The 16,776-nt window shown below is 40.9% G+C and overlaps 1 protein-coding gene across 1 annotated transcript in view; it reads left to right on the top strand.

The window, feature by feature from the left end:
- The window catches only part of NR4A3 (nuclear receptor subfamily 4, group A, member 3), a 39,095-nt gene that overhangs the window by 9,909 nt on the left and 12,410 nt on the right, over positions 1–16,776 (top strand). Inside the window, exons 4-8 of the mRNA XM_008580520.1 lie at positions 7–319; positions 4,080–4,209; positions 4,671–4,843; positions 13,437–13,636; positions 15,752–15,930. Of these exons, the coding sequence (XP_008578742.1) occupies positions 7–319; positions 4,080–4,209; positions 4,671–4,843; positions 13,437–13,636; positions 15,752–15,930 (995 nt within the window). The remainder of the gene's footprint in view (positions 1–6; positions 320–4,079; positions 4,210–4,670; positions 4,844–13,436; positions 13,637–15,751; positions 15,931–16,776) is intronic.

The raw sequence follows: 16,776 nt of genomic DNA, 5'->3' as shown, positions 1-16,776 counted from the left end.
CCGCCCGACGGCCGCCGCCGCCCTGAGCCTGCCGCTGGGTGCCGCCGCCGCCGCCGGCAGCCAGGCCGCCGCGCTTGAGGGCCACCCGTACGGGCTGCCGCTGGCCAAGAGGGCGGCCGCGCTGGCCTTCCCGCCGCTCGGCCTCACGGCCTCCCCTACCGCGTCCAGCCTGCTGGGCGAGAGTCCCAGCCTGCCCCTGCCGTCGCCGCCCAACAGGAGCTCGTCGTCGGGCGAGGGCACGTGCGCCGTGTGCGGGGACAACGCTGCCTGCCAGCACTACGGTGTGCGCACCTGTGAGGGCTGCAAGGGCTTCTTCAAGGTGAGCGCACGCCTCCTCCTCGCGCCGCCCCCGCTGCGCAGCCAGCACCCCCGCGGCAGCCGGCATTTAAGCCCGATCCTTGTCCTTCCAGATTCTAGAGGAGTAACTGTTACACTATGCGTTCTTATCGCTTTTCCTAGCACCTTCACATCCATTTTCTCAGGGAGGGTTTAACTTGAGGTTCATGTGCAGGATGCCATCCCAGATGGACAGTTCAGGAGGTTCACAGACCTCTGAAGTCTGTGAACCTCCTGAACTGCCATTGCCTCATGAGCATATTTCTGGAGAGAGCTTTCAGCAGATTCTCAAAAGGATATGTGACTTCAAAAATGCAAAAACCTCATTGCATTCCTTGTTTGTCATCCGGGCTGTCTGAGGGGATAGAGTCTGTCTGCCAGGCCCTGGACAATTGTGTCTCCTTTAATCCTCACAGTAAGAGCTGGTACTCTAGAATAAGACAAACCTGAGATTGAATTCTGACCACTCACTAGCTGTTTTTATTAACAGTGTCTTGAAGGCAGATACTAATTATCTTTGTTTCATAGATGAGGAAATGGACACTAAGAGGTTATTCAGTTGTCCCAGCACACACATTTGGAGAGAAGGAGGCAGGATACCAACTCGTGTTCTTGTGACCCCAAAGTTACACGCCCTTTTCACAGCTCTGCAGTGCCAGAATGCACGGGGGCAACTGGCTCCATGCAGTTTGGGGCAGCTCCTTCCATAGGAGATAGAAGTTGGGGTCTTACCAATCCACTCCATCCTCTAGGAATCCTCCTTCACCTCTATGCCACGCACAGTGCCAGATGTACACGTTGTCCATTCTCTCGTAGACCTAAAGGAGAATTTCACAGTGGAAAGGTCACCAGCCTGCTCCATATTTTATGCATGGGGAAGCTGAAGCCCAGTGAGATGAAGCCTTGTGCAGGCTGTAAGCAGTGATTTAGCTGCACGTGGGATGGTTCCAGCTGGTTTCTCCTGACTCCTGAGTTCAGTGCACTTTCCACCACCCAGGAGGAAGAGGCTTGCTCTCTTGCTGCTCTACCTTTTGCTATTGATTCCCAGACTTCTTCAGATAGTGACTTCTCTGCCATCCTCCTCACTCCCCACCCCCGTGGCCATTATTTCAGGCATTTACAAACCCACACAAGTCACTCCCTAACCTCCAGTGCTGGGTGGGGTAGAGGGAAAGGGGAATGAGGATGCTGATTGGGTAACTAGGATTTGGGAGGCCAATCTGGGAGCATGCTGGAAATGGAGTCAGAAGACTCAAATAGGAGTCCTGGATCTGTCATCTACTAATTGTGTGATGTTGGGCATGACACTTCTTTCTAGGCCTACTGGTGAATAAAAGAGAAGGGCTGTATTAAATGAGATCAAAGCATATATGAAAGCACTTTATAATCTTCAAAGGGCCATAGAGCAATAGTTTATTATTAAATGTAAAGTACAAAGTATTTGTAAAAAATGCACATGTTTGTGGATGGGTATACATACCAAAAAGCAACAGTTATTTTTTATCTTGGAGTAGTAACCAAGTCATTACTTGAATTCTGCAGAAAAATGAGAAAATGCTTATGGAAAGACTTTGCAATATGTAAAATGCCCTGCAAGTATGCAGGATTATGATGTTTTAAATGCAGAACCTTAGCTCTTTTTTGTTCATTTGTTTGTTAGCCATTGTGTTTAGCCATTTTTTTCCTCTCTCAACTACTCAGCTTTACCAGGGCTACTTTCAAGTAACTACATTCCTTTACCAGATCTGATTTTTACAGCATTTCAGTGGAAATGCTGAAGGATAATGAAACTGGCAGCAGAAAGGGGGAAAAGAAAGAAAAACAATTAAGAAAATTATGAATAATCCATAAATGTAATCACCCCTAAATAAGTGAGAGTTGACCAAAATACAGGAGTGGGAATACATTCCGAGTCTAGAAATGTCAATTAAGTGTTCCCCAACAGCTTTCCTTTTCTGCAGCAATCCCTTGAAAACAAATCTATACTTGAAAGGGTGGGGGCAGGCTGGGGAAGAACCACCCCACAGATCTGTTAATTAAGGGAACCAGAGCAGGTTTTACCCAGTGGCTTTCTACCATTAAATTGAATTCTTTAAAAATGTGACATGAAGTGCAGTTAATGATGGGAATTCGGTGATTGAACCATAACGATCTCTCCCTGTCCTTAAACTGTGCAGGCACACACAAATGTGGGGAAGGCTTGAGGTTATTGGGCAAATGTATACCTGAAATAAAATGCCACCAGCACCCAAATTGGCATATAGCCTTCAGAATGATGGCAAGAAATAGAGTGTTAGAAATTACTTCACGTTCAATGAAAGATTCATTCAGGAAACACAAGTTTCCTACCCTTACAGACTGCTGAGAATGTAAATGCTGGAAACTCAGAAGTATTTTTGTGTTTCAGAATTGTGCATTTTAAACTATAATCACCTACTTAAAGCAGGAGAAATAAGTCTTAGACTTGAGATAGGTTGGCTTTGTTATATTTTTTAAGTTTTATGTAAGCAATTTAGAAACTATTCCCTAAAATGAAATTAATAAGTGATAGGGTGAAAACTGAAACATGGGGGTTGAGGATGACTAAAAGTAAAGGTTGAAAGTAAATCTAGACTTTCGAGCACAAAATAGAACAGAGCCCAAGTTACCTGGATTTTTTTTTCTTTCTGTCTTTTGTTTTTGTTTTTGTTTTTAATGCATCCCAGGCTTCCCAAATAAATTCCAATTTTCTGCTCTATTTGGACTTGTCTAGATCCAGGTAATTTTTAAACGATTTCACCCTAAGTGGCAAAATACATCCATTTGCACAAATGTTTCCAATTTAAAAAGATAAGCATTCTTTTAAATTTGAGCATAAAGTATATTTATTTCTCCATGTGTCATTTTAAAATTTAATGTGATTCTAAAAAATACAACTTTTTTTTATATGCAAGCCCAAGTTTTATGATGTGTTTTTACAATATGGCTATTTTGGTGTCTGTCAATAGTTGTTTATGAAATGACCTACTAGTGGAAATTTTCACTAAAAATATATGGCTCTCATATGTCTTTCTCTCATTCTCTTTTGTCTTTTGGGTTTTCTTCCTTTCTTGGATGTGATAGTGATTTTTAGTATCCGGTTTTAAGATTTTGCTTTCAAAAATCATAAATGGCCTATTTACCATATGTATTCTTTAAAGATAAACTACACAGGCTAAGTGATTTTCTTTTTTTTTTTGCATTAAAACATTATTTTCTATATGTTTTAACTAGACAAATCCTGATTTTGTGTTTTATGATTTCATCTCTACTGAGTAACAAAGGCAGTTACTGTGATATTTGACTTACAATCGTGATAGCAAACAAAGTACATCCCAGATAATTTTGATTTTATTTTAATAAGGTCAGCAATAATCAGGGGAGTGGAACAAGTAGAAAATTGTTCCCAAAGGGATATTAAAAGTGGAGATAATCTAATCCTCCAAGGTATGATATGTTGACCTGGTAATTTCAGATATGATTTTATCATTCAGAGTTGGGTGTCTCCTGAGACTTGCTTCAGAACAATCCAAGATGATTTTCATTGTCAGCAGCTAACACTAATAAAATTGTTTTTCCTGCAGGCTAGCGTGTTAGGAAATTAAATTTATCGAATTATACGAATTGCACTGTCGCTTTTCACATTGTAATTAAAATACATCTTGTCAGGTCCTACCTCTTTCCAGAAACTATTAGTTGACTATCTCTGTATTGTATTTTCTCAGAGAACGGTGCAGAAAAATGCAAAATATGTTTGCCTGGCAAATAAAAACTGCCCAGTAGACAAGAGACGTCGAAACCGATGTCAGTACTGTCGATTTCAGAAGTGTCTCAGTGTTGGAATGGTTAAAGAAGGTATGCATATAATGCTTTCTATCCAGTTTGCTTATGTGTATTCTCGAATAGCACTGAAAAAAAAATGTTAATATTTACATTGGGATGGTGAATTTTCCTAGTTCCTCTTTCCTTTTCACATTTTATTTTTTATAGTATATGTTTACATTTAAAAATAACCAAGGACTACTTATTCTAATTTCTCAAAATCAATAGAAAGCTTGTGTACGTACATCTTTGTTCTATTTAAGGAGACTTGTCAGGGCTAATTCGTTACCAAATGTAAGAATGGGGTGGTTTTTATGATCCTTGTTTTAACTCATTAAATCATTGTGTGAATATTATTCCACACTTATTGCCACTTTTAAATGTTTGGTCTCGTTATTGATTGCTCAACTGTAATGTGTTTTGATTCCTTTTTGTGATTTATAGCTATTCGTAACATAATCTTTGAAGATTTTTTTTTTCTCTCTCGGCATCAGTTGTCCGTACAGATAGTCTAAAAGGAAGGAGAGGTCGGCTGCCTTCCAAACCAAAGAGCCCATTACAACAGGAACCTTCTCAGCCCTCTCCACCTTCTCCTCCGATCTGTATGATGAATGCCCTTGTCCGAGCTTTAACAGACTCCACACCCAGAGATCTTGATTATTCCAGAGTAAGTTTTATGATACCCTGATTTCAAATGAATAATTGGTGTCTCTATTCATGATACTAGTAATAAGAGTTGATTGAATGACTTTGTGCCTGGCACTGTGCTAGGCCATTTTCATTCCTTTTCTATATTCCTCACTTCATTTAGCAATTCAGTACATCCGTTGCACTGAATAATTTTTGCCTTATTGAGTTTCTAAATGCCGTAGCAAATGACCCTGACAGTGCTGCACCTGTGATACCCATTGTTGTAGGACTCCTGGTGGTTGTGCCCATGAAAATCTGCACAAGTGAACTACAAATTGTAGATTTTTTCATGGTTTAGACAAAGTGACTATTAGTTTTTCCATATTGTGATCAAACCATCTGGGTGAGCCTCAAGTTATCCTCAAGCAGTTTACCCAATTGCATAGGCATTGATTGACCTGCTGCTTATTAAGAGGGATTAGACCATTGATGGAGAGAAGCGAGTTCTGGCCTTGACATCGGGAGATGTGAGGAGGCCAGGGATGGAACACTGCTTCTGCTTCTTGCCTGTGTCACCTGGCTCCTGCTCTTGGCTTTCTCATCCCTGCAGTGGAGATGATTACAATATTTAACCTCAGAGGGGTGTTTTGAACATCAATCACACAAGAATGATGGTTGTGAAAATGTTTTGAAAATCATAAATAATTACTGGTGTTATTCAAGTCAACCAAAACATATCAACATTTTTATTTCATATGGGATATAGGAAAATCTCATCAGCTTGAACTTTGCAAATTCCTCCAAAATCTGGATAGCACAGAGAAGAGCCATGGGAAAGGATTTTCTGAGCAAATGTATAAACAGTTCTGTAAGGCAGGTTTTAAAAGGACTGGAAAAGCAAACTTCTAGAGGGTATCACCAAAGAGGGAAAGGAAGGGAAGATCATATTATTGAGCAATTTCTACATACTAGACATATGGTATATTGTCTCATTTAATCCTTTAAACAACCATGAACTAGAGATCATTTCCTTACTCAAAGACAGGAAAACAGAAACGCAGCTTGTACACAGATAAAGGGACCAGTCCAGGGGTCCCCAGTTGGTTGATCTGACTTGGCAGCTACTACCAGGTTGCCCTCCTCAGGTCTAATCAGCATTTCAAGCTTCTGGTTGAATGGCTGGCAAAGAGTGTGAGTGCCTCTGCTATGTGCCCTTCTTTTAGGTTACAGTGTTGACAGAAATGATTGGTGTACCTGCTGTGATCCTCTTTCCCTCATTCCCGCCCTCATTATAGGCTGTGAAGCCTCCTTTCTGCACCTGATCACAAGACTTCCTATGAGAAGCATGGTAGATCCTTAGCACCAAAGGTTGAGGACTCTTATTCTGATTACAAGTAATATCTCCTGACTAAAATTAATACTCAAATAATAGTATAACAGAATAATGTAGAGCTTAAGGGCTTAGTCTTTGGAATCATGCAAGCCTGGATGAAAATCTCAACACTATCATTTACTAGCTGGGTGACCTTGAGCAACTGATTAATCCTTTTAATGCCTCATTTTCCTCATCTGTGTTATGAGGTAATAATAATATGTACTTCCTGGGGTTGTTTGTGAAGATTAAGTATGATGATACTTGTCAAAACTTTAGCACAGTGCCCTATATGTTATCTCCATGACCAAACTTTCTTATTCTGCCTTTTGCTGAATGTACTAATGAGTATCAACATCATACATGTTAGATACCGCGCAGCAACACCATTAAGGTAAATATAATCATCTCTATTTCACAGATGAGGAAATTATAACTGGAGAGACCCAAAGTCATATAGCTAACATACATCAGAGATAGAATTAGGAGCCAAGTGTATTGAACTCAAAGTCTGTGCTCCTAAAAACCAAGCTTCACTGCCTCTCTGGTTTAGTGACAGTGGGTGCTAGAAAATTACTTGGTAATGAAGACTCCTCCCTGAAGTACCCCTGGCTTCTCCTTGTGCAATTCCTCTGAATTCATGAAGCTTCTGGGCACTGCCTAGTCTAAGGCTATAGCACACAATCTAACATCGTTCCAGGGCATTTGAAATCCCTATTGATGGTCAATCCAGAGAATTAAGCCCTAAAAGTGATTTTTTAGCCCCAAATTATCCAATTATCAGTCTACATGGCCTAATTAGTCATTCAATGGCAAACCCTCTCCGGCACTTTTAGTTGTCCCAGCTGGGAACTGTCTCCACATTGAAAAATCAATTCAGTGTGTTTGCTTGCCTCTGCACCATCCCGTCTGTTAGTCCAGAGTCGCCATCCTCATCAACAAACATTTATCCAATTTAATTGTTAGCTTTGTCCAAAATAGCAGATTGACCATGCCAGAGTCTAGGTCACATTGATACTACCTCTGGGGCCTGGCTCAATTTTGCAAAGCATATTTATTTTAATTGCATTGTTTTGGAATCAGGTTGAACCTCATAGCTTGGATTCTCCTGCTTTTAGATAGCTTTACAAAATTATCAAAAATTGGACCAAAATCAACTAAATTAAAAGACTTTTTAAAAAATACAGTGAGTTTTCATCAAAAACTTGGATGAAGGAATAGGAGCATGCTGATCACATTTGCAGATGACAGAAAGCTGGGAGGGATCGCTAATATGATGGATGTCAGTATCAACATTCAGAGTGATCTCGACAGGTTGGAACAGGAAGGGCTGAAACCATCATGAAGAAAGTTAACAAAAATAAATGTGAAGCTCAGCATTTAGAATTCTAAAAAAACGGGAGAGCCTTGGCTTGTCAGTGGTTCATATTAAGAAGATCTCGGGAGTTTATTCCATACACACTCAATATGAACCAACAAAGAATATGTGTGATAGAAGCAGGGAGAGATGTTATATTACCTTACACTGCAGTAGTGGAAGTATGGGACTAGAACTATGGTGATAGTCTGTCTTTTCAGTCCACACTTTGAGGATTGAATCAACTCCAAGCTGGGATTTAATAGGGAGGTAGATACACTGTTTTGGGAAACTTGTGAGGGATAATTGGAGGAAATGGAAATATATAGACAGGAAGGGAGAGATTTGGTGGGGTTAGGTCACTTTTTTACCCTGTGGAAAAAAGGACTATTGCCCCAAGGGCAGATCTGGAGGAAGAAGCTATGAAAGTGTGAGTTCATCAACACAAGAATTAAGGAGAACATGTAACAGGATTTCTCACATGGGGAAAGGTTATTTTGGATTACATTAAATCCCTTACAACTCTTCATATTTTATGATTTTGAGGTTTACTTTATTGTCCCTAATTACAAGTGCTTATATATATGTATACATATAAGAATACGTGTCGTTAAGTAACTTGCTATTTAACAAGGTTGAACTTGCTTTGTTCTCTATTAAAACATTAGCACATAAAATGAATGAAACAAAACAAATTTATTGAATCCTACTTTGAACCAGGCACCATCACACATATTCTTACATAGTTTCACTTAAGCCCACAGCTTTGTATGATATAATGTATGGGTTTAGTAGTTTTCTTAAGACTGTTGTTCACTGAGATTCAAATTTCATAATACCTTCCCCTTAAATTTCTATATTCACAAATTCATAGAACTGGAGGTGACCTTGAGATCATCTAATCCAACCCCCATATTTTCAGAGGAGTGAATTAAGGCTTAAAGAGGTTAACCAGCTTGCCTAAGGTCAGGGACAGAACTAGGATGAGATCCAAAATTACATTTTAAAAAAAAAAAAGCAAACCATTTAGAAGTGGATAAGATGAAAAACAAATGTCTCCTCTTCATTTATACCCACCTAATCCTACTCCTCAGCAGTAACCAATGTTAACATTTTAGTGTGTATCCATAATTTATTACATTTTATATAAGAATTCGCCCTGTCAAGTTTGAGTCCGAGAGTTGATTTGACCAATACAGTTTATTAAAGGTGCTAGTTTCCCCAGTGAATCAGGTCAATAGAGAAAAGAGAAAATGTCTGCCAAACTGGTGTGTTTTAATCTTCACATATCAGCCTATGTGCCTTTAAGGTAGTAAGTGAGTGGTTTTTAAGGAAAGGGAGGCACAGGGGTTTTGTTCCAAGTCACAGAGGGAATGAGTGTTTTAGAGGCCAGAAAGAGAGCTCCTGGGCTCTGTGAAGTGTTCCTGGCTCTAGGACCTTCACTCCTCCTTTGGGCCAAACTTCTCTCCCTCGAAAGTGAACTCAGATCATTGTACATTGGTGCAGTCAAAACATGTCACGTTTGATTTGTTTCTCCTTGAAATGTTGCTATTCTCTGCCCCACAGTTGCTTTTAATTTAGCAATGCAAGTATACATAGATACTGGGCTTGGCTTCAGAGCCTGCATAATTACTAATGAGAAAATAGACTTAATGTCCTCATTAGTTGGTCATTTCAAGTATTTTGCAACACGCTCGGATGTTTTCTGGTAAATGGTGCCACTTAGTGTAGTAAGAGACTGCAAATGTATGAGGTACTGCTCAGATAAAACCAAGTACCAGTAAATGACATTTCAGTGTGTTAACAAGATAGCCAAAGAAACAATGTGGCTCACCACATGTTAGGCCTACAAAGTAAGCAGTGTAAGGACTGTTTAAAGAGTGATTTCATGAAGCTTCTTGGAAGACCCTCTCAAATTGCCACCAACTCACTAGATGATTTCTGTTTCTTCCCCTCTGTGGGCCTCAGTTTCCTCATCTGTGTGAAGAGATTGGACTAAATATGCTCCCATGATCCCTTGTAGCCTTCTCATTCCCCGACCCTCTGACCATTATACCTGCTGTAGTTTAACTATGGGTCCAGGTCAGCATTTCCGAAAGCATGGTGCCCAGACTGCCTCTACCAGAAAGAACTGGGATGTTTGCCCAAAAATGCAGATTCTGGAGCCGGCCCATGGCTCACTTGGGAGAGTGTGGTGCTGTTAACACCAAGGCCATGGATTCGGATCCCTATATAGGGATGGCCGGTTAGCTCACTTGGGAGAGCACGGTGCTGACACCACCAAGTCAAGTGTTAAGATCCCCTTACCCGTCATCTTTAAAAAAAAAAAAAAAGATGTAGATTCCCAAGCCACTTGCAGACCTACTGAATCAGAAGTGGTGGAAGGGGGAGGCAGGCAGGAATCTGTATTTTAACAAGTGCCTCCAATGACTCTTTGGTACACTACTGTTTGAGAAACACTAATGTAGTTTAATAATGACAATTCAATTTCACCTTGAATTTTCCAGCTTTTCTTGGGGTTGGGTATTGAGATGTAAATTTTCCCAAGAGTAATCAATTCATTTAACAAATAACACTAATGTAGTTTAATAATGACAATTCAATTTCACCTTGAATTTTCCAGCTTTTCTTGGAGTTGGGTATTGAGATGTAAATTTTCCCAAGAGTAATCAATTCATTTAACAAAATTTATTGAATGGCTGCTGGATGTCAGGCACTGTTTTAGTGCAGAGGACACATTGTTGAACAAGACAAAGCTCCTGTCCTCATGGAGCTTACATGCCAGTGAAGGAGAAAGAAAGTAAATATATAACTGCAGAGATGTCACTCGTGGGAGGAGAGTTTTTTGTTATTGTTGTTGTTTTTGTTTTTTGGAGGGGATGGGAGGAAGCAAGAAGTTAGATCAGAAAAGAAGAAATTTGAGGGAAAATATATTCATTGCCAATTTTTTTCGTTGCCAATTTTTAAAATGTCACTTTTTAAAGTGTAAGAACTTAACAATATGTATACATAGTTTGACTCACAGAATGATAGCTAAAACTTTTAGAGCTGTAAAGACCCAGAGAAAAGTAACATTCTAAGGGGAGTAAAACATGTCCTTAAGATATTTTATATGTTTAGCCAGGACTGAAAGTGAGATAGAGTATTAGATTCCACTCTGCTATTAAAACATCACATTGCTAATTTTTTAGGGCTGGTGTTCTCTAAGGGTCTCACTTAATTCCCATTCAAATAGCTTATTTTAGGCCTACGTTGTTGCTGAAGCCTTACTTATACAACTGTCATTGCTGCATGAAATGTGCAGACTTGTTTGGGTTTAATAATATCCATTGCTGTTGTTTGCAGCTCTAGAATCTCATTCTAGGTGCTTTACAGAAATCTCTATTAGGCATTGGCTGTCAGTAAATGTAATAATGTGTCTTTGGCTACTGGTAAAGCTAGAGGTTTGATGAATCAATTATCCCTATTGGCTGGAATAGAAAAATAGCATAAATAGTAAAAAAGTTAATTTTAAAAGTCTTTCTGTATTTGGCCTATGTTCAATTGGTATGATCAACAAACACATATTTCTGGATTTTCATTGTCGAACCCAAAACCTACCTAGCCCAGAGACAGAGCAATGTAGGGAGCACAGAAGCAGAGCTGGGGCTCTAGTTCTTCCAACTAAAGGTCCAGTATTCCTTGGATGAGGTTTTTCTAAACTGCTAGGCTAGGCAGAGAAAGAATCTAAAATGTTTTGTTCTGTGCGTTGCTGACCCTCCAGTCACCCCCAAGTTACTGGTGGCTCAGACTGAATCCAGTTTGGCTTCAGAATTCTGGGACATGGACCAGAATCACTGCAGGTGAAGCCCAGAGGGTCTGGCTGGAGTTTGGCAGGCTGGACCCGCTGGCTTTCCTCCTTGCTGGGCTCCATCAGAGAAAAGTACACACACAGCATACACAGGGACTGCACTTGCCTGTGTGCAGGAGGCATGAAGTGTGAGCCCGGCAGGGGCAGAGGACTGCTGAGGACCCTGGGCATGAAAGCTACATGCTCTGGTAGATTCTGAACAAATATTGGAAGCAGAGAGATAGTTGAGTTGTTAGCCACAGTTTCAGGGAAGTCAGTGCAGGAGGGAGCTGTTAGATCTCATTCCCAGGGGAAATTTTACATCCTTTAGTCTTTTTCTCTCCATTTATCCCATTATTTTAAAACAAAATAATGTTGAATCAGTGTCAAATTCTAGGCAATAACATCGTACCTGGTGTGATTTAGCAACATTTAGAGTCACGGAATGCAAGAGCCAGAAGAACTGTTAGGGATCAGCAGTCCAGTTGATTCCTGCTTCAGAGGCAGAAACAGATGCAGACAGGTTAAGTGACCTGTCTAGAGCAGCACAGCAAGTCAGTGCCAGAGCCTTGGATGAGGACCCCATGACCTGCTGCCTGGTCCAACGTACTTTCCTCTACTCCATATTATTGCCACGCAGGAGTTTCATATGTAGTGCTGTCAGCTTTTTAAAAGGAGTTCTGCTCTGAATTTCATCCTGCCCTTAGAAAAGATATGGGATTAACTGAAAGGAGGTGGTGGGAAGTGTCTATGACATAGGATCATGTCACCATCCTCTAATATCTGTGGGAAGGAGGACTGCTTCCTTCTCCTGGGCTTTGCTCCCATGGTCTATTAAGTCACAGAATATCCAGGCCTTCATAGAATACTGGGCACTGCGTGGTATTGTTGGGAGCAGAGGAGCCAAGGCTCTGAAATGGATCTCTTGTTATAGAATCTTAGAAAGCCAGTTCCACCAGAATATCCAAAAGCTGGGTAGAGACTTTATTCCTACCTGTACCTTTCTCCTCCTGGGATTCTCTAGATCAATGCTGATCAGAACTTTTCTGCAGTGACGGAAATGTTCTACACTACATTTCGCTATTGAGCACTTGAAAATATGGCTAGTGTGACTAAGGAACTAAATTTTAAATTTTAGTTAATTTCTATTAATATAAGTAGTCACAAGTCCTAAGTCTGATGTCACACAGGTGCTTGGGCTCTGTCAACGAAACGCTCTCTCCCCCCACTTCCTGGTTTGTTTTATCTCACAGAAATCCATCACCAACAAGCAAAAATCATTCTTTTCCCCCAATGGTTAATCCTGTGATTCTTAAACTTCAGTGTGCTTGGGAATCACCTGGAGGTCTTGATAAAACAGTTTGCTGGGCCCATCCCAGCAAATGGAGTTGGGAGTTTCTGATTTGGTAGGTCTGGGGTGGGACCTGAGATTGTCATTTCTAGCACATTCGCAGATGCTGCCAGTCCAGAGACCATACTTTGAGAACCACTGAGTTAATTTAGCATTTGTTGGGAGATCACTATGCTATAGTAGAATCAGTACACTCTGGAGGCCCAGTCAGACAAAAGCCCCTGGGGCAGTAGGTCTCAGTGAGCGTTGATCTTTGGAATCACCCCAGACTGATTAAATTAGAATCGCTGGGGGTAGGACACAGACAATAGTATTTTCTGAAGCTCCCAGATGATTGCAGTGCACAGTCAAGGTTGAAAACCACTGCACCGAATCACCCCAGACTGATTAAATTAGAATCGCTGGGGGTAGGACACAGACAATAGTATTTTCAGAAGCTCCCAGATGATTGCAGTGCACAGTCAAGGTTGAAAACCACTGCACTAATAGGACTTAAGAAAATTTCTTTGCCTATTAAGTGATAACAATAAAATTTGCTTTATTTACATCACAGAGCCAATGTGAGACTCAGATGAGACTGTGAATGCAAAAGGGTTTTATAAACTGTGGGACCTAAAAGTAAGGATTTAGGCACTGATAGTCTTGGAAGAACCAATTTGCAAATGATGCTGTGATCTCCACTGAGTCAGGGTAATGCAGCTCTCTCTGCTTTGCATTCTAGTACTGCCCCACTGACCAGGCCTCTGCAGGCACGGATGCTGAGCATGTGCAACAGTTCTACAACCTTCTGACAGCCTCCATTGATGTATCCAGAAGCTGGGCAGAAAAGATCCCAGGATTTACTGATCTCCCCAAAGAAGATCAGACATTACTTATAGAATCAGCCTTTTTGGAGCTGTTTGTTCTCAGACTTTCCATCAGGTAATTACTATTATTTTATCTTCCTTCAATCTACTCCTTCCTTTGAACAAGTCTGAAACTTTCTGTGTTTGTCTTGGAATCATCAATGTTAAAAAAAAAAAAAAAATGAGCGGTAGGCAATGGAAAGAACACTGGACAGGCAGCCAGGACCCCTGGATTGTACTCCCAGTTCTAACATGGACTTGCCGTAAGACCTGAGAAAGTCATTTCCATCACCAGAAACTCAGCTCCCTCCTTTGTAAAATGAGGAGGTTGGATTTGGTGATCTCTGAGGTCCCCCTGTAGCTCCAACATTCTCTGATTCTAGGAAGATTCTCATGGTGCACAGGTATTCTCTGGGAGCAAGCATTTGCTTTGGAACATTGCATTTAGCTCTTGAGTTTCTGTTTAACAAGTTACTGTTCTAATGCACCTCATGGGGCTCAAAGAGTTCCCACAGCTTCTCAATCCCCAGTGTTCACTCCAAGGGAACAGCTCCTGAATCAAAAGATTTGGTCCAACCTGTCATACTCAGTGACACCAAAAGAGGAAGTGATTTTTCAAAAAACTAGAACTTAGGATCTAAGCTCCTTTCATAAATTCTGTGTGTAGCTTTTTAAAAAAACTTTATTACTGTTTTTATTCACACATACCATGTTTAATTCCATCTTCTTTACTTCCTTTCAGTTATATATTTTTAGGAGATGGTACCAATATTTCAGCAAATATCACAAGAAAAATCATCATCTTTCTCCTCTTTCTCTTCCCTACCACCTCCTCCCCAGTTTAATTCTGTGTTACAAGAAACTCCTACTTAAAGTGAAGGTTCCCATGCCTCATCCTATCTATTATGGTTTGGTAGACTTTGGAAGAAGTCCAGAAATCTGCATTTTTAACTCATGGTCTGGCAATTCCTATGCCGGCAATCGGAGATCCATGCTTTAAACTCTGGGATTGAATTCTGTCCTGTGTGTGTTTTCTGTGGTGAAATTACAACTAGAGTGCCAGTAATGAGCTTAATTTACAGCCCATCGGTGTATAGCAGAGTTCGGCCAGCTGCACGTTGTCTATTGGGCACACAGCAAAGGATTAAAAAGATGATAAGCTCCATGCAGGCAGACACCAAATATGTTCTGTTTCCCCAGTGCCTGGCTCCGGGAATGGCACATATTTGGTGCTCAGTAAGTACTTGCTGAGTGAAGGTATGAATAAAGCTATTTGTTCAACAAGTGCAGTTAAAGAGATAATGACTTGTGAATGCAATAGGCCATGATCGATAAATATATGGCACGAGATTTGAAAGTTAAAGGAAAGCTAAGATTAAAGTAAGGACCATACAGAATTCAAAATTAGTTATACCTAATCCTCCTGTATACTGGGCACTGTGGGTGGGATTTCAAATCTTTTATTTAATTCCCTCAACAGTCTTAGGAGGTAGCAATAGATAAGGAAAAGGAAGTCCAGAGAGGTTAAGGGAGTGCCCAGGGCCACACCCCTAAATGATAAAAAGAACAAGATGATTGTGGACATAATCTAAACTATAAGGGCAGATTTAAGAAATAGTCCTCCACAGCTCCACTATTAAAAGCAGAGAAGGTAACAAAAAATAAAAACTCGTTTTACATTTTACATTAGGCTACTTTTTAGTTTGTGCTTGATTTCTGGCACTTGCAGGGACTTGGTGTTTTTAGAGTCTGCACAATGAAATTGTAGTGGCTAGCCTTGGGCCCAGTCAGTTTTTGACATTTAAGAAAATAAGGAGCCCTGACTGGAACAGTCTCCTGTTCATTGCAGAAAGAGGCGGGGCACTGGGCTTCCCCTCCGTAGTCCATCAGTACCTGCTCCTCCATGTCCTGTCCTAGAGCAAGTCAGCAACTGATTCTAGAAGTAAGGTGCCACATGCCTCATCCTCCCCCGTTCTGCTGCTCACCAAGGATGTTAGCACAGACAAGTAGTGTGGTTGTTGATCCCCAGGAACATGGTCTTGTCCATCATGAGTGTCTGGGCATGCTTCCCAGCACCACGTTGGGTTCTAAATACTGTCCCATGGCTGTCTGGTTGCCTGTGTGTTATGATTTAAAATGTTGGACAGACTGGACAGACCTGTTTAATGTGTCTCTCCTCCCCACCCCCCAGGTCAAACACTGCTGAAGATAAGTTTGTGTTCTGCAATGGACTTGTCCTGCATCGACTTCAGTGCCTTCGTGGATTTGGGGAGTGGCTCGACTCCATTAAAGACTTTTCCTTAAATTTGCAGAGCCTGAACCTTGATATCCAAGCCTTAGCCTGCCTGTCAGCACTGAGCATGATCACAGGTAAGTACTACCCTGCCAAAACCCCAACGTGAAGTGATCGTGTCCCCCTTTCTCTCCTTTCCAGTGTTAAGGTGGATTCTGGCCTTGGTTGTCACACACACCAGAAAATTAGGGAAATGACTGCCACCTTTCTGAAATCTGCTAAGTTTAACACAGTTTAAGCAAAGAAACCTGCATCTACAACTTGTTGTCATGAACTTCTAGGAAAGAGGATTCCTAGTTTATTGAGTTATCACTGTCAACAAACCCAATATATGAGAATCTAACTTTCCACCAGCACTCTGTTAACAGTTGGACTAGCTGCTTCAGGGTTATTTTTACGAGGCATTTCCAAGGGAGATTACCTTAACTAGCCCATTTCTGTGGGGCAGAGGTCTTCCCCTCCCCCCAGTCCTTAGCTATTGACCCAAAGTAAAACCAAAGAACTATAGACCTGTATAATACAACTTGACTTAATAACTTTAAATGGCAGAGAACTAAGGTAAATGGATATTTGTAAAAAGCAAAAATGGCTCAACTCGACAGTTCTTAAAACTTAAGAACTAGAAGCAGAAAATATATTCAGTTTCTATGACGTGAAGTGATCGTGTCCCCCTTTCTCTCCTTTCCAGTGTTAAGGTGGATTCTGGCCTTGGTTGTCACACACACCAGAAAATTAGGGAAATGACTGCCACCTTTCTGAAATCTGCTAAGACGTGAAGTGATCGTGTCCCCCTTTCTCTCCTTTCCAGTGTTAAGGTGGATTCTGGCCTTGGGTGTCACAAACACCAGAAAATTAGGGAAATGACTGCCACCTTTCTGAAATCTGCTAAATTTAACACAGTTTAAGCAAAGAAACCTGCATCT

Source organism: Galeopterus variegatus, unplaced genomic scaffold (assembly GCF_000696425.1).
Source record: "Galeopterus variegatus unplaced genomic scaffold, G_variegatus-3.0.2 Scaffold2116, whole genome shotgun sequence".
NCBI lineage: Eukaryota > Metazoa > Chordata > Mammalia > Dermoptera > Cynocephalidae > Galeopterus > Galeopterus variegatus.
This window is presented reverse-complemented; position numbering and strand designations above follow the sequence as displayed.